This window comes from Lepisosteus oculatus, chromosome 15 (genome assembly GCF_040954835.1).
Source record: "Lepisosteus oculatus isolate fLepOcu1 chromosome 15, fLepOcu1.hap2, whole genome shotgun sequence".
In the NCBI taxonomy this organism is placed as follows: domain Eukaryota; kingdom Metazoa; phylum Chordata; class Actinopteri; order Semionotiformes; family Lepisosteidae; genus Lepisosteus; species Lepisosteus oculatus.
Genome location: NC_090710.1, coordinates 33,581,337 through 33,599,889, shown reverse-complemented (window position 1 = coordinate 33,599,889; position 18,553 = coordinate 33,581,337). Strand labels below are relative to the sequence as shown.

At 36.0% G+C, this 18,553-nt stretch overlaps 1 protein-coding gene across 3 annotated transcripts in view; it reads right to left on the bottom strand.

Moving 5' to 3' along the window:
* pibf1 (progesterone immunomodulatory binding factor 1) overlaps positions 1–18,553 on the bottom strand; it is a 44,314-nt gene that overhangs the window by 16,968 nt on the left and 8,793 nt on the right. For all 3 annotated transcript variants that reach the window (XM_015364501.2, XM_015364502.2, XM_006639383.3), the window contains exons 10-13: positions 15,892–15,990; positions 4,379–4,544; positions 3,052–3,202; positions 554–644 (exon numbers count right to left, since the gene is read on the bottom strand). In XM_015364501.2, the coding sequence (XP_015219987.2) occupies positions 554–644; positions 3,052–3,202; positions 4,379–4,544; positions 15,892–15,990 (507 nt within the window). The remainder of the gene's footprint in view (positions 1–553; positions 645–3,051; positions 3,203–4,378; positions 4,545–15,891; positions 15,991–18,553) is intronic.

Sequence of the window (18,553 nt, the reverse complement as noted above, 5' to 3'; positions counted from 1 at the left end):
AAATTGCATTCAATAAATTACTGCTAATAGAATTATTTTCTGATATTTTTGAAATGTGGTCCAAACAAGTGGTTTATTTCTCATTTGTACAGAATGGACCTAGAATAGATACGCAGAGGTTTGCACTTACATGCCCCAACTCTCTGCATCTTTACCTGCCTGCATTTGTTTATTTGTAATTATATTTGACTTCCTCTTTTTTAGCTTAAACAGAGATGGAATGAAAAACAGAAAAAAACAAATCAAAATCTCTGATTTCCTTTCACTATTTTGACCTCATACATCATTCTTTAGAAAGTTACAATGACAGTTATGCAGACTTTATATTCGTCATGTTATTCTTAACTGCATCTTATGCCTCTGTGAAACAAGAAGATCTAGTTTGAGACTTTCAAAACAAACTCAAAAGTCTGCATTACAAAAACACAGATCTTTTTTACACCATACAGGTTCAATCAAGCATACATGGCTATAATTCAAGTAAATGTCAGTACAGTTTTTCTTTCTCATCGACACAATATACACAAAAAAAGAATGAGGCAAAGATAATCACCTCTGTTTCAGTCGTCTTTTAGCTGTTGTAGGAACATTTGCACCATAGCCATATGAAAAAAGGACTCTCTCTGCTTCATCTTCATTATCCACTGTAAGATTAGATTTTAAAAGAGCTGACAAAGTTCTAAAAAATTTGGTGGAGAAAGCAACACACTGCAATACATGAAGGTTTAGTTTTAGTATGCTCAGTTTTTTCTTTTTTTTTTCATGTGCATGGTTTTATTTTTCAATGTTTTTCTCACAAATATGAAATGCCATGTTTTTGGTTTAAGTCCAAGACAGTACACAGCTAACCTTAAGGTGGCTACTTTCAAAGTCCTGCAAGACACTGATAAGTGAATGAGAAATATCTAAGGCCAACTACAGTGCCTTGCGAAAGTATTCGGCCCCCTTGAACTTTTCAACCTTTTGCCACATTTCAGGCTTCAAACATAAAGATATAAATTTTTTATTTTATGTGAAGAATCACCAACAAGTGGGACACAATTGTGAAGTGGAACGAAATCTATTGGATTTTTGAAACTTTTTTAACTAATAAAAAAATGAAAAGTGGGGCGTCCAAAATTATTCGGCCCCTTTACTTTCAGTGCAGCAAACTCACTCCAGAAGTTCAGCGAGGATCTCTGAATGATCCAATGTTGTCCTAAATGACTGATGGTGATAAATAGAATCCACCTGTGTGTAATCAAGTCTCTGTATAAATGCACCTGCTCTGTGATAGTCTCAAGGTTCTGTTGAAAGCGCAGAGAGCATCATGAAGACCAAGGAACACACCAGGCAGGTCCGTAATACTGTTGTGGAGAAGTTTAAAGCCGGATTTGGATACAAAAAGATTTCCCAAGCTTCAAACATCCCAAGGAGCACTGTGCAAGCGATCATCTTGAAATGGAAGGAGTATCAGACCACTGCAAATCTACCAAGACCTGGCCGTCCCTCTAAACTTTCAGCTCAGACAAGGAGAAGACTGATCAGAGATGCAGCCAAGAGGCCCATGATCACTCTGGATGAACTGCAGAGAACTACAGCTGAGGTGGGAGAGTCTGTCCATAGGACAACAATCAGTCTTACACTGCACAAATCTGGCCTTTATGGAAGAGTGGCAAGAAGAAAGCCATTTCTCAAAGATATCCATAAAAAGTCTCGTCTAAAGTTTGCCACAAGCCACCTGGGAGACACCCCAAACATGTGGAAGAAGGTGCTCTGGTCAGATGAAACCAAAATCGAACTTTTTGGCCACAATGCAAAACGATATGTTTGGCGTAAAAGCAACACAGCTCATCACCCTCAACACACCATCCCCACTGTCAAACATGGTGGTGGCAGCATCATGGTTTGGGCCTGCTTTTCTTCAGCAGGGACAGGGAAGATGGTTAAAATTGAGGGGAAGATGGATGCAGCCAAATACAGGACCATTCTGGATGAAAACCTGTTGGAGTCTGCAAAAGACCTGAAACTGGGACGGAGATTTATCTTCCAACAAGACAATGATCCCAAACATACAGCAAAATCTACAAAGGAATGGTTCACAAATAAACGTATCCAGGTGTTTGAATGGCCAAGTCAAAGTCCAGACCTGAATCCAATCGAGAATCTGTGGAAAGAGCTGAAAACTGCTGTTCACAAACGCTCTCCATCCAACCTCACTGAGCTCGAGCTGTTTTGCAAGGAAGAATGGGCTAGAATTTCAGTCTCTCGATGTGCAAAACTGATAGAGACATACCCCAAGCGACTTGCAGCTGTAATCGCAGCAAAAGGTGGCTCTACAAAGTATTAACGCAAGGGGGCCGAATAATTTTGCACGCCCCACTTTTCATTTTTTTATTAGTTAAAAAAGTTTCAAAAATCCAATAGATTTCGTTCCACTTCACAATTGTGTCCCACTTGTTGGTGATTCTTCACATAAAATAAAAAATTTATATCTTTATGTTTGAAGCCTGAAATGTGGCAAAAGGTTGAAAAGTTCAAGGGGGCCGAATACTTTCGCAAGGCACTGTATGTCTATATACTAGCTAAATCCAATAGAAAAGTATTACGGTGGCCATACTGTACATACTGTATATGTCATGCTGAAAAGTGAAGAGAGAAAACAGTGTTTCGGCTGTTAAGCCTTCTTAAGGTGTGAGCACCTTCAGCTCACACCTGAAGAAGGCTTCACAGCCGAAACGTGTTTTCTCTCTTATCTTTTCAGCATGACATATCTGGCAGCTTTGGTCTGACTTAGCTCGATTTATTTGTGAGCATGAAGGTGCTCATATCATGAGGGCCTCGTGGTACAGGCCAGCTTGTATAAAAGTGCTATGGAGCTTTAGTTTTATTAATCCAATAGACTGCACAGGCCCTCTGAAATTATTGCGAAGTGTTTTCTCAAAAAATCAATATTGCTTGCCGAACATGTTGGATGTTGTACTTCCAAATTCCAAAAATAAAGCAACAATGATTCAATGACATGATTTAGATCAATTAATGTTTGCAAGATGTGTGTGTTTCGGCACATACTTTCTGCAGCTTGCAGGGTGACATCGTCAAGCTCTTTCTCTAATTTTTCATAGGTTTCCAGTCGAGCCTGGTACTCGGAGTTCCGTGATTGCAGCTCTGTAATACGTTTCTCTGATGATGTCTGAAGGCTGTAAAATTCCTTTGTCAAGACCTGTTTTTGATGAACAAAAATGTAGTTATAAATTTTAGTGTCTCGAAGTAAGATTTCACACCTGGTATTTTTTCTCTAATACTTAAAAAACCTTAAGGAAAAATAACATGAACATGCATTAATGTAAGTACTTCTACTACCAAACCATTTAACTTTTTCTGTATTTTATATATTCTTTTTTCTGGGGGGTGGCACAGTGGTTAGCTGGAGCTGCTAACTATTTGGAGTTAATACGTTTGTCCTTTATTGTGTTTGTGTGAGTTTCCTCTGGGTGCTCTGGTTTCCTCCCACAGCCCAAAAACAAACTGGTTAATTTTCTTTTAAGAAAACTGGCGCTCTTATGAGTGTTTGTGTCTGCCCTGCGATGAAATGGCGTCTCATCCAGGGTGTACCCTGCCTTATGCCCATTGCTTGCCAGGATAGGCTCTGGCTCCCTCACAACCCTGAATTGGATAAAGCAGGTAGAAAATGGATGGATGGATATTCTCATTTTTACAAAGCTGCATACAGCACTGTACCGACTCATTTTTTAAGATTCTGACAATCTCATAGGCTGTAGTGACAAGTGGCGGAACATGATCTAACACACAAGGATTTTATGAAAAAGTACCAAAATAAATCAGAAAACAAAGCTCTGTTATGCACTGCCATGTAGATCAGAACTGGACGCACTAAAAGCTGTAGAAGAAGATTGGAAGTGTCTGTACAATTTTTAGGGTAGCACCTGGTAAAATAACTCTAAAGGTAAATACACTGTAGAATTATTTCTGTGTTCACTATTTGTGAAAAATAATCGATGGCTTCTGTAGTACAAAGAAGAGTGCTTTTTATAAACCAGATCCTCATTTTAATTGCTGTGACTAGCCTGGCTAGCTTCTAGACAGAAAGTCTAGGGATGCACGTTTATAGTAATGAAGACTGGAATATTTCAAATCAGAAAAACACTGCATCTTTTGCTCTACAAAGGTTAAAGAAAAAAAAACTTAAAGGACAACTTTTTATACAGTGCATGCATTTTAAAATCTTAAGCATTTGACCAAATCAACCTGAAAAAGGTACATTTTGTTTTAGAGTAAACAAAATAATCTACTTAAATAATGGCAAAAGAATATTATAATTGTTTTTTTTTTTTTAAAGATGGGAAGATCTAGTTCTTAAACAAAATGAATGGCTTGCCTCAAGTTTTTTTTGGTGCTTCTCACATTCTATTTGGCACTGGCTGAGATTCTTGGCTGTTTCCTCCTGTATCATCTGAGCACGCTCCACTTCAAAGGATTTTAATTTCACTTGGTTGAGCAACTCAGCAACTCTGCTGTCTGTCCCAAGCTGAAGCTGTCTGAACCTGGAAGAACAAGAAGCAGATATTGTGGTTTAAATAAGGATGATAATAACAGCAGTTATTCAGAGATATTAATGCTGCACAAAGATGTATTGGGAAATGAAATCACTGCAAGTAGAGACTGAAGTTTTAGAATGGGCAAAGGCTTCTCACAGAAAGAAATATGTGGTTTTCATGACTAGTCAGGAGAATTAAAAATGTTTGACTAACTAAACTGTTGATGTTTATTCTGATTCTTAAGGACATATGAGGGAGGTTTTAATTTACGTTGCCTCCTCTTATACTTGTTTTCAGCCACCCATCAAAACAGATATCGAAGCTTTGCTCAAATGCTTCAAGAACACACATAGTTTATCAGGAAAGATAACAGTATTTGGTAAAGCACTTAAAACAATATCTTATGTTTAAAGGGGCATTGTAAACTAAATTTTGAACAACCAAGATTTTCATTGCCTAACATTTCCATTAACATTTACCACCGTTTTCATGCATTGTTAAACAACATATGAAGACTGTATTCAGCTGTACTGTAAAATATGTAATATAATGTAATTGATTCTGAGAATAACTCAAAAACAATAAAAAAATCAATCAGTTATTATAATCAAAGACTATGGATTAGAAAGCTAGTTCTAATTTTCTACAAATGATGTATTCATTGGTAAAGCCAATCATACTGTATGTGGAACAGATTATAAAGAAGTTGAATAATACTACTATAATGATAACATTAAAAGTGTTTTAAAATTTTATTTAATTGATATTTGATAGTAGTTTTTAAATAGTATTGCCTCTAACACTTAAATGCAATGACTCACATTTAAAAAGAAACAGACATGAAAATAAAGGTAACAGAAAATGCAGTGGACTACTTTATATAAGGGGAAATAAGAACAAACTATAGAAACCAACGACCGACCATCTGCCTTTTATGCTCAGTGAACCTAGCATAACCTTTATGTTAGTCTTGAAGGATATGTAATGACATTAAAGTGCTTGAAAAACTATTAATCAATTGCATTTAATAGGAAGTGGTATCTCCTTTTATTAGATCTGTATCTACTTGTACAAGAATGTCTTAAGATTAATTTTGAATACCTTCATCAGCGGATTGCACATACTTGTTTTCAGCATTTAAAAGCCTGTTTCAAGTCTCCTCTCTGCCTTTATCTCCTGTGGTTAAATACATTTCATCCAGCTCTTTATATCTATCGTAATAATGCACACCATTAAGACCCACAGTAAGACAAGCTGTCCTGCTTTTACAACTTTTCTGAAGTGAAAACAATTATTCCAGAGGTACAATATACAGATTCATTATGACCAGCCTGCACTTGTGCTCCATGCTTTTACACATACAACCAAACATTTATTTGAATTTTATTGGCTTTTCCACAGTGCCTATAAGTTAGCAAAAATGAATTACAGCTGTGTGAACCTGGAGCAACAAGCAGGGACATGTGTTGCCATCAGCTTCGATGGCACTTTCCTGTTCAGTCCCAGAGAACTAACTTTGCGAAAATATTCAAATAAATAGATATACCGGAAAACAAACTTTGACCAATTAAGTTCATAGCTGTCTTTTCCCAAATTAGAAAACAGCAAATATGAGGTGGTAAGGCATAATATAAAAATCCTAAAGATGCACATTTAATAGGCACTAAAGGCAGTGGAAACTTCATTTTTCTCAGTTGCAAAAATAACAGTACGTGCTACAACGGCAGAAAATGTTTCACAAAGCCTGATTGTGGTTCCCTACGTATTTGTAAGATCTGACGTTTTTTCATGGTTATTAACTGATTTTAAGTGAAGAAACCATTTTTTAGGTTACAAATGAGCACATCAGCCCCAATAAATGAAAAGAACAAATATAAAAGAATGAAGATTAGCACAAGCAATTGAAGTACAAGAGTGACTGCAGCACTGTCTTTATGGATTTTTCAAGTGTGTCTCATTGCTATGATATTCTTTTTCACATGCTATAAATTTCAATCCTATTGAAAGAAACAAGCTTTACTATGTTGTCGAATTCAAACTAACAACTTCTTAGTGCAGGTGTACATAATTGTGACCACCACCCTTCTTCATTGTACTGTATATTTAGTGTTTATGTTTTTTTTTTGTTTATTTTTAAATGACACACCTCCGTTTGATTTAGATATCATTGTATCTTCATCGGATTTTATTTTTTTGCCTTTTACGTGCAGAATGAGATTTTATCATTTTAAACATAATTTCTTAAAATACTTGAGAAATTATCATTGTAAACTATATAATTTGCACTCCTATTATGTCAAAAAGAGTATTACCAGGATTTCTCATTCAATAGCTGGAAAAAATAAATCCACAATTGGAGGCAAATATATTACTATATATTAACAGGACTAAAATGGGAGTTAAACAGTGATCAGTGTCACCTGTACACTCTGTTTGAGTGATTAATGAGGCACAGAACTCTGCAACTGAGATGTCCAGTGAAAAGCAGCTCACCCTATTTTGTGATTAGGAGTGCTTTTACCTGGAAGACAGACACTGCCAGAGAGAAGTTTAAAATATACTGTAAATGCAGAATACCTGGGAGACTATGCATATTTTAAAAAATAGAAGGAAAATTTCAAATAATGCATTCATATAATATGTATAAAGCACAAATATTTCTATCAGAATTGAATAAAAATTAAACCTGAACATTTTTCCCAACTTAGTTCTTAGAGTTACATCAAATCATAAAAATCATGACTAAATAACACTTAGAACATTATTTCCCAAGACAAGTGACGCGGCTGCAACACAGAAACTTAAAATGACGCAGGCAAAAAGGCCTAAAGGTGTTTTGCATTTTCCCCTGATGCAGTAGTGTCAGTTTCAGGATTAGACATGTCCATGCAGGATAATTTAAAGCCTGCTTTTCATATAGCTGTACAAAGTGAACTAATTTGTATAACAGTATGACTATCGCAAGCTAAAGCAAGTACAAAATATCAAACCAAAATTCTTCTTCATATCAGGACAGAAAGTGAAAGGGACCACAACAACGTTTTCACACCACAACAATAATAAAAAACACACTGAAGTTCGGTCATCAACCAAACTTGTAAAAAAAAAAAATCAAGAGAGGCCAAAACTTTAAATTTGCCATTACATCTTAATGTAATACGTTACATCTTACTCCCATCACCTACACACAGATCTTGAGATTGTTTTATCTGCCAGAAGATCCACCAACTTGAAGGTGTTCAAAAATGTTTGCATTACAAATAGGAAAAAAATGTCACAGGACAGAGGCATGGCACAAATAGTGTCAGACGCTTTGTCACTGTTTTGAAGATGATTTTAGTGCAGGAAAGAATGCATCTGTCTTCAAACATAAATAAAAAACACTGAACTACTGTAACATTCTCCCTCTTCTAGTTTTCAAAAAAACTATAATAGTTTGGAATCTGTTATAAATACAGTAAATAATATTAATTCAAAGTTTGAATCTATCTAAATCTTTCAGTCCCACTGTGACATAGATGTAACTTTTAAAAATATGGCAAAAAGACCATTGGCCTTAATTCTTGATTTGAAGTTAATCTTTCCAGGGTCACTGATGAAACCGACATATTAATCACAGCAAATTATACCATTTACATACCACCAAAAGTGGCCTTAAAGTCAGTATGCATTTCCACAATAATATAAAACTGAACATTTTCAAGCATTATACATTATAAACAGACTCTGAGTAAATTGATCTATTTTGATATTTCCTACCAGGAAAATCATTAGAGGCAAAGCAGTACATAGTTTGAGATCACGAGTGCTCTCAGATAAATGATGCATTATTACAGGAAATTAGAGACAATTTTGTTTTTCTAGAACTATCACTTATTAGGCAGAACACATATGTTGATTAACATAATGATAAAGTTTCCTTACTTTCTAGTAAAAGATTCCAAGAAAGTCTGATGAGAGGGGGGTGACAATTTAAACAAATGTAAGAATGTATTACAAAATCACTTATAAATTGCAGCTTATGAAATCAATGTAATTTCTTGTTCTGCAACTGAATAGACATATGTAGCATGAAAACAAATTAATCTATTTCTAAAATTCACATTTTATTTATAGACCGTCCCAATCAACACTACAGACCTGGCTTAAGTGATCTGAAGTATAAGAATTAATATGGTCTTTAAAAAAAAAACTGTGTGAGCAATTCCCTAAACTGTTGAACATTCAGCTGCAGCTGAGCATCTGTCATTTTTGGCTCACAATCCAGCTCCTTTGTGAATGTGAGCAATCTTTTTCCCTAGCATAAAAAACTCGGAGTATGCCCAACAACTGGACTGAGGATCTGCTGGAATCCCAGGCATGTGCTTACTGCAATGCAGATCAGTTCTCCCTTAACATGAGCAAATAAGGAATGCAAAGCACAGGAGTAACAAAGCAACATGGAAACAGATATTATACTTAGGAATTGGTCTTTCTTCTTAGATCATCTTTAAGATGATTTCTTAAGAAAAAAACATTTAAGAATCAGGTATGTAAACACTGAAAATTCTAATAAAAAAGAACAACATGTCTATTACTGCAAGTACTGGCCAAAACCAGGGCTAGTCAAAACATGTGCAAGAATTAAACAGATCTGACTCTTGTAGTTTGGTCCTATAGTCAAATGAAATCCGTATGATGAATAATCTCTTGCAATCAAACTGATGAGAACATAACTGACATTTTGACCATTGCATAGAAATGAGGATAATAAACCGCATCTTCATTCTTATGCATTTCTTAAGAATTTCTTTGAACATTGTATGGAAATTAGTACCCTAGAAGAAGGATTAATTCACAACTGAGAAGGAATGTTTAGCAATAAAAGGAATGATTGACAGTTTATATCTTTATTTGGACAGCTGTGAATTCAGTTTCATAACAGAGAATGACAATCTCCACAGTTTTCTAGGTATAAGAACCACAACGCCTGTTTGACAAAGTGATTTCTTTCCTGCAGTCACTCATGTATAAGCCAAAGCCACTGTAAGCAGTTTCCCAGATAGTTCATTGGTATTTACCTTGCCACATATTTGGAAATATTATTATTTATTATTATTAATAATAATGATAATTATTAATAATAATAATACACCTAAGGCAGTGACTCTTTTCTCCACCGCTGAAGTGCAGCACTCCACCAGATCAGTTGGAGAAGTGAGACATTTGTGCTATTGTCTTTTTGAAAGCAACAACAAACTACACTGTTTGGGCAGGGGTGGAATTCAAATCAAAGCCATTAGGAGTAAAGAAGCACAAAACAATGAAACCATTAAAATGTGAAACTAAGTTTTATTTTGGCTGGTACCTACTGCATACATCCATCAATTATACAGGCCTTCATTTTGAAGACAAAGGCCTCAATAATGGTAGATCACAGGAACAGACAAGCTGCATGTTTTGCATGCTCTGCATCTGTGTTTCCTGCTCAGAAAAGATTCCTTGAACGTGTACTTTAAAGGCTCTCCCTTTGAAATTGTAGTTTTATCTAAAGAACAACAAAAAACAATTTCATTACCACAAAGAGTATATGAGTCACTCACAAAGCTTTATCTTCTTCACATAACTACGGTCTACGCTTCCCCATTGCTGAGGCAGTCAACACGTTGGACTTCAATGTCATTTTCTTGTCTTTGCTTAAAATAATAATAATAATGATAATAATGATAATAATAGCTTACTCTTATATAGCGCTTTTCTGGACACTCCACTCAAAGCGCTTTACAGGTAATGGGGACTCCCCTTCACCACCACCAGTGTTCAGCCCCACCTGGATGATGCGATGGCAGCCATAGTGCACCAGAATGCTCACCACACATCAGCTATCAGTGGGGAGGAGAGTAATGAAGCCAATTCATAGATAGGGATTATTAGGAGGCTATAATTGGTAAGGGCCAAGGGGAAATTTGGCCAGGACGCCGGAGTTATACCCCTACTCTTTTTGAGAAATGTCCTGGGATTTTTAATGACCATAGAGAGTCAGGACATCAGTTTTACGTCTCATCCGAAGGACGGCGCCTGTTTACAGTATAGTGTCCCCGTCACTATACTGGGGCTTTAGGACCCGCATGGACCGCAGGATGAGCGCCCCCTGCTGGCCCCACTAACACCTCTTCCAGCAGCAACCTTAGTTTTTCCCAGGAGGTCTCCCATCCAGGTACTGACCAGGCTCACACCCTGCTTAGCTTCAGTCGGTTGCCAGTTGTACGTTGCAGAGTGATATGGCTGCTGGAGAAGGCTTTTGATACATTTTTATATCAATGGTCTAGATCAGACAGGGCGTGGCAAGAATAAGCTCTTGCACTTGCTTTTTTTATGTTCCATTGATATTTTTTAATATCAACAATAGCCCTATTTACAATTTGATTAATATAATATCTAAAATTAAGAAATTAAAAGGCACCATTGCATATCTCAGGTTTGCAGCAGTATAGATATATTTAATATTCTCACCACTCTGGTCACCACATTATTCAGCTCCTAATTAAAAATCTTGGAACAAAGATTTCCTTGATGTATGATACAGTGAAAATTTACCATGGGGTGGAAAATGAGATCTGCAGTGATCTTTCTGAATCCCTTCCGTTTTCCGACCACAATGTCGACAGTGGTTGGACTGTCAGTAGTCACAGAAAAAAAAGTCTTGGAGACAATTCTTTTGCCTCACAATAATTAATAAATGTCTTAGCATTATCGTCCCCAGTAGCTGTGCCTGTGCCATGCATGAGGTTTAGGAAGCACAGCTCTTCTCAATTTTCAATCTGAGTCACAGTATCTCGCAAGAATTGCTAACTCGGAGCACAAACAGCACAGACTTTATTCTGAGCAAATCCATTTTCATCTCTCCAAAAGAGTTGAAATGAGCGTACATCTAACTTTGCTTTCTTAGCAACCGATATTTTGTCCAAAATGTTTGACTTTACACTTAAGTGTGAACAATGTTATCAGGAGCACGGATTGCGAGCTTTGAAAAATAATGCAGTAAATAAACAAAGTAAATATATTTTTTTCTATGCCAAAGAGCTTTCACTGGATTGCAAGTTTTAGTGAATTACATTTCTGCAGAGTTGTTTTCTTTTTCTTTAAGTTAATTTCCTGTTGGCTTATTAGACATTTATTGCATGTGCCATTATCATTGCATATACCCTTAAAAATCCCTTTGCATGCAATATTGGCATACATGCTATTGGTTGCCATCTCCTGGTCTAGATTCTGGAATAGTAAAGTAGCCACGTTTTCAGGTGATACTTAATATGGACTGTCAGCAAATGCAGTAGTAACAGCAGAAAATGAAATTCAAAACAATTAAGCTAAAAATTACAAAACGGCAAACTCCAGAAACTTTTAATGTGAACGACTGCAGGGTATTACATGCAGATGAACTATACAGTGGGGAAATGCTGAGCTAGAAGACTTGTGTTTATGTTGACATCATTTACCTGTTTTAGACAATGTGGGAAAGCAATTAAGAAGGCAAACAAATTGCTAGTTAAAAACATCAATTTAAATCAGCTGATGGTATGTTAAAAATACGTAACACACTAGTGAGTCCTTATTTAGAATATTGTGCACATTTCTGGTCACCAGGTTACATATAATTTACTGTGACTCCAGAATCAGGCTAAAAAAAAGCAATCAGATATATTCTGGGGTTTAAGCAAATGTCCTACACTGACAGACTTAAGGATACAAGTATTCAAAATCAAAGGTAAATGTATCCAGAACACTGAAACATGGAGCAGATGTCAAAGGTGGAAACTATATGGAAGTGCATTTAAAACTGAAAACTGGAGTCACCTTACAACCAAAGGGCTGTGGGAAATTGGCACAAGCTACCTAACCATTCTGTTGAAGCCGTAATTCACTAACCCTTGGCTTCTGTAATAAAAAGGCTGGATGGGTTGAATGAACAACTCTCTCATTTTCTTGAGGTTCATTCTCAAAGGTATGAAGCAGAAAGTGCTAGCCTATTTCTACAAAATGCAAACAAGACCATAATAATACAATAACAATGCAGACCTATACGAATTAACAGAATTCACTTAAAAGTAAATTATGTTTGACTGAAGAATTGGATTATTATGATTTGCTTACTGCTGATTCCTTGCAATTGATAAACTGTCACTATAAAATGTATTTAACACGCACAATACAATACAATATATATATATAACACTCAATATACAATCACAAGGAATTGCAAATTCCAACAATGTTTTGTCCAGAATTTAGATCAGTACTTTTCCTTTACTAAAGGCTATTTAAAGATGAAAGACCTGTAACAGAATCTCACCTAAAGGCTACAGAACAAGACATTTTTACACACCCTAATAACCGTCAAATGATAAGATTCCAGAGGATGGTAAAGATAATCCTTTTACATGAATCACCTAAAGAAAAACCTGTTGAGCACATATGGCAAATGTAATTCTCCGTAACACCATTCTACATCAAATAAATTATAACTATAATTTAATGAAAACATCTCACAAAATCAAAGAAACTGTCAGCATGTGAAAACATACAAAACCATTTGAAGGTTCAGGTACACTCAGGATATTTGTCAAAATGAATAAGAATAATCTTGAGAACATGTAAAAATAGGTTTTGTTTTGAATATGAAAGATTTTAGTGTATCAAATTATCTACACAATGCACATGCTTTCAAAATGCTTGGAAAGGAAGATCCAAAATAAGCCCAAGCAGTACTATCTGTAACTTCAAAAACTACTCATAGTTTTCTAGTGGCACATAGTAGTCTACTATGTCAATATAAAGTTGGCATGGTTAAATTTATTTTGGACCAGTTTGCATGCCTGTGTGACACATAATTAAACCTGCCAAGTTCTATCTCAATTGATAAAGTGGTTGCTCACACACTTTCATTTACAAAATGGGACTCAAGCAGCCATTTTGCTTTAATCAGGAACTGTGTGCTAACTGAAATAACACTAAGCTTTCACTTTACTTGGCCAAACAGATGTTAAACAGGAAGATCTTGCATTATGAGCCATGTTATCAACAACATAGAAAAAAAATTTCAGGCAATCATTTTAGCTTGCCATGGAAGCTTTATTTTCACATATTCATCTAATTCATATGTATTTAAACTGGTAGATCTGTATTTTGGTATAACACACCTCAAGAAAATATACCATTTCTTAATTTTGGATGCACCCCTTATTACTTTAACATGCTTCAGCATAGCCAACAGGCAATAAGACAGAGTATTTGAGGCATTATATGTTGCTTGGGTGACACACAGGCATCTCGGCAATCTGGTTTCAGCATTCTTCTAGAAAACTCTTCATCTTTAATTATCTCAAGTGAACTACATAAGTCTACAAAATGTCTTTGTCTATACCTTCTATTTATACTGTACAAAAAATTATACATATTAAAATTAAATCAATAAAACTCTTAGAGCAAGCCTCCATGTGGAAAAAGCTTTAAAAATAAATTCTATGCAATTTTCCAAAATACAAATAAATGTAAGTTATTTAAAAATCATACACTTTAACCTTAATACAATAAATACAACTTATCTAGTTTACAATTATTACTCAGCTTTTAACCGATTAATAACTGCATCTAATGCACACTGAAGTGAAAGAAGACCCAGTCCATGTGCGTCTATAAACATGATGCCTTTTTAGACAACATTCACTGCCCACCACTAATAACATTCTCTTACATGAAATGGATAAATATTAACAATTAAAAACTGACTGTTGTACAAATATAAAAACATCTTACATTAATAAACATAAGGATCACGTAATAGGTTTATTCCATGCTGAAAAGCGAAGAAAGAAAACGCGACGTTTCGGCTGTGGAGCCTTCTTCGGGTGTAACCCTTCTTCTTACACCTGAAGAAGGCTCCACAGCCGAAATGTTGTGTTTTCATTCTTGGCATTTCAGCATGGAATAAACCTATTTCTTGTTCCTTTGCAGCCTACCAATGCTGACGCAGCTACCCACCTAAATAAACATAATGCAACATAAAACATAAAACAACATTGTAGCAACTTTTCAGGTGTAAACTAAAAGGCTCCCACTCATTTAGAATGAATAGACCAGTGCACTGACTTTTCAATGTGCACCGACTTTTAAGGGGAGATTATAATTTTCAAACTGTATCTGTGCTCCATGAAGCATTCCAAATTGAGCTAAATGTTATAAAGGTAAAAGTTTAGAAATCCATACTAAACTAACTTTCTTTTCCGTTGTAGCGAAAGAACGGGCAAATATTGAAAATTAATGGAAACGGGTAAGCTCCCACAGGCTGAGGAGCAATCCAATGAAGCCATCCCAGTGCGGATGACCTCGTCACGAGGCACCAAGCATCAGCGCCCCACAGCGACATGCCGGTTGAGAGACTGACAGATAAGGTGTTACAGACCCACGAGGCAAGCAAGTACATTGGACCCTTTAGTGTTAGAAATACCCAACAACCCAGCATCAGGGCCAGACAGAATGTTAAATGACTACAGAGATTACTCAAAAGGGATACCACACAGATCATGGTAATAGAGTTTTCCCAAAATAAAGACATAATTCCTCTTATTTTCTTAAGGAGAAGTATGACATTACGCATAGAAATGAGGAAAACATCTCAGATCATGGCTGTGTATCCAAAACCAACGTAAAGCATTTTATGCTTTTCTGGCAAGTTATTCCGCAAATGTGATCAATCTTTTTTAAGAAATGGGTTCAATGTTTAGAAAATGAACTAACTTTAGCCTTAACAAAAAGATTCAAAAAGTACAAGCATTCATGCTTAACATGGATTCATGGTTCTCTCTGAATTAGCAGGAAGGAAAAAGGAGTGCAGTCGATGGAGGTCAGTGGCTGAAACATGCAATAGAGCAGCACTGACTCACCATGATTTTAGCGTGCAATCATTGTAAGATGTCGCAGGTGACGTTTTACAATAGGTAGCACCGTACCAGAACAATCATGTTATACTTCACAGAACAATCTTGACATAAGACGAAAGCTATTTTATGCATGCAAACTTTCTAATATGGCAACATTTAAGAAATCCTCCCCATGTTTTTTGCCAAGTCCAAGACAAGACCAAACCACATGAGTAATAACTTTGTTAAGGACGTGGCACAACATGGCCCACCCAATTCTAAACCTCTGCGATGTTCAGAATTCCTCAAAATTATTGTTAAAAATACAAGTGTCTGTCTGGGGTTTGAATTTCATTTCAAAATAATGGTTCATGAAAAAATGGAAGAACAGCAGGGGCTTTATTTGGGTCGTTATTTGGCACCTAATATGTAAGATTACATACAAAAAAACTTACTGTTCCAGAAGTTGGCTGTATTTATCAAGAGCATCCTTCTCTGCTTGAATGGCTCTCTCTTTCTCAGCAATTGAGTTATCTCTTGTTTCTCGCAGATTTCTAGGAAAGAGAGAAAAGTAATGTTATCTGATGTACAAAGACAAATATATACAGATATGCAAATTTAGACATTTCAGAAGGGACGTTTTGACAATAACAATTACTCAGATTTTAATGTTCCTTGAGTCAGAATATTGCTTAAAGGACTGGTTTTTAATCCAACTTGAGTAGTCAATTAAGCAATTCATTATTTTCTTACACAATTTTTTAAAAGATGTTTTTTTATAATTAATTACTCAAAACATTTACTTTAAGGATGGTTCTGTAATCTGTGAACTGCTTACGATAACTTTACCTTAACTTGTTTACAAGTTTTACAATTCTGAAGTTAATTACATTATTAGAGTACTTAACTGAATGTTCAGAATAAACAAAAAACAAAAGGCACGAGGCCCTCCAAGAACTGAGTTTGAGATGCCTGATAAGGTAAGTTAGAGGATAAGATAGCTGATAATAATAATAATCATAATCATAATCATAATAATAATAATAATAATAATAATAATAATAATAATAATAATAATAATAATAGCTTACACTTATATATCGCTTTTCTGGACACTCGACTCAAAGCGCTTTACAGGTTATGGGGATCCCCTCCACCACCACCAATGTGCAGCCCCACCTGGATGATGTGACGGCAGCCATAGTGCGCCAGAAGACTCACCACACATCAGCTCTCGGTGGGGAGGAGAGCAGTGAAATGAAGCCAATTCATAGGTGGGGATTATTAGGAAGCCATGATTGGTAAGGGCCAATGGGAAATTTGGCCAGGACGCCGGGGTAACACCCCTAGTCTTTTCAAGAAACACCCTGGGATTGTTAATGACCACAGAGTGTCAGGGCCTCGGTTTTACATCTCATCCGAAGGATGGCACCTGTTTACAGTATAGTGCCCCCATCACTATACTGGGTCTTTAGGACCCACATGGACCGCAGGGTGAGATAGAAGATAGATAAGATAGAAAATCAGTTTTGTTGAGCAGGTTAACTTAATATTTTGTCGGACATTGTTTGATTAAAATCGTGTCTTAAATGGTCTTCACCAATGACTCTGAGAATACCAATCTTAAATGTGAAGAAGTTTGTTTAAAAGTGAAACAGAACGCTTTTTCCCAGGCAGTGTAATACAATGTCATTCAAGATCAAAGCTGCTAGGTGTGGGCCTGTAATTAGTTAGTTCACGGCTCTCCGCGACACAGCGACTCCTAGGACTTCCTTTGCGCCCGCAGGCTTCCAGAGCAGCAATGCCACTAAACTATATTTCACTCTTCCGTTCAGCAGTAACTCTACTGTAAAGCAAGCAGAGCTTGATCGTTGTGAAAAGATGAGTGATTAGGCTAATGGGCAAGTGAGACAAGCCTGTCTGGGAACAAGAGCAATCAGTGTGAGCCGAGACAATAAAAATTGGCAAATCCAGTTTGGTGGGGTTCGCAATGTTGCAAGAAGTAACGAGAAATTTGCCAATTCCAAAACTTTTAAAAAATCCACGAGAGTATCTTAAAAAGATGCTTAGGCATTTTGATCATAAATGAAAGATGTATCAATGTTGACGCAGTGCGGGTTCGTATGACGACAGGGCATTAGGAAATGGACGCTGTGACACAAAAATTCTGCATGTGAAGTTCTAGAGTGTGAATAAAAACAGACCTGCAGCAGACACCTGGTGTGTCACCAATTCTGTTTCATTTCAACTGCATTTTGCTAATGCCACAGATACAAATCTAACTTGTCCCACCTTAGCAAAAATAAAAGTTAAAAGTTACTTTAAAAAATATATTTTATTTTACTCCTATCACTTAAATCCTTAGAACAAAAACCTTAGAAGGCAGCAGGTGGTGTTTAGCTGCCAATGGTAGCAGTAACACAGTAAAAGCTAGTTATACTGCCTGTACATGGGAGATAATTCAATTTCACACACGTGAAACATTAAACTACACACTTGAGAAAATCAGGGCGCAGCCTCTGTTGAAATAATTTCAAATATTGGAAAAATTCAAAAAAATATATAAGGCAAACTCCATTTTAGTTTCCAGGATAAACATTTTATGAAGGATACAGAAAATCTGCAAAAATGTCGCACACAGTCTAGTCAAAAATACTGTTTTTCAGTATTAAGACAATGTGGCACAATCGTTATTCAAGTTCAGACATGACTTTTCTAAAGATAACAGTAGGTAATGGTGAAATTACAGATTTTATATCTCTTATAAAATTTATAAATTAATTGCCTCTGTCAGACTATTTAGAACAAGTCATAGTGTCCTTGCTTGGCATGATCATTTAATCTTTACACATCACAAAGAGGGTTTAGTGGTAATACTTTAAAAGTCATATTTGTAGAGAGAAAGTGCCATGTGCATTGTGTCATCTTAGATTAACTGTTATAATGATATGTTTCCATTTGGTAAATATAAAAAAAAGTTAGTCTTTCAAAGGATTACAATTATATAGAAATGCTCTGTAGACATGCAATGGAACTAGTTTTAACAAACAGTCCCCAGAAATAAAAGTAAAATAATTGCATTAAATAGCCTTAATAATTACTGCTACCCACCCTTAC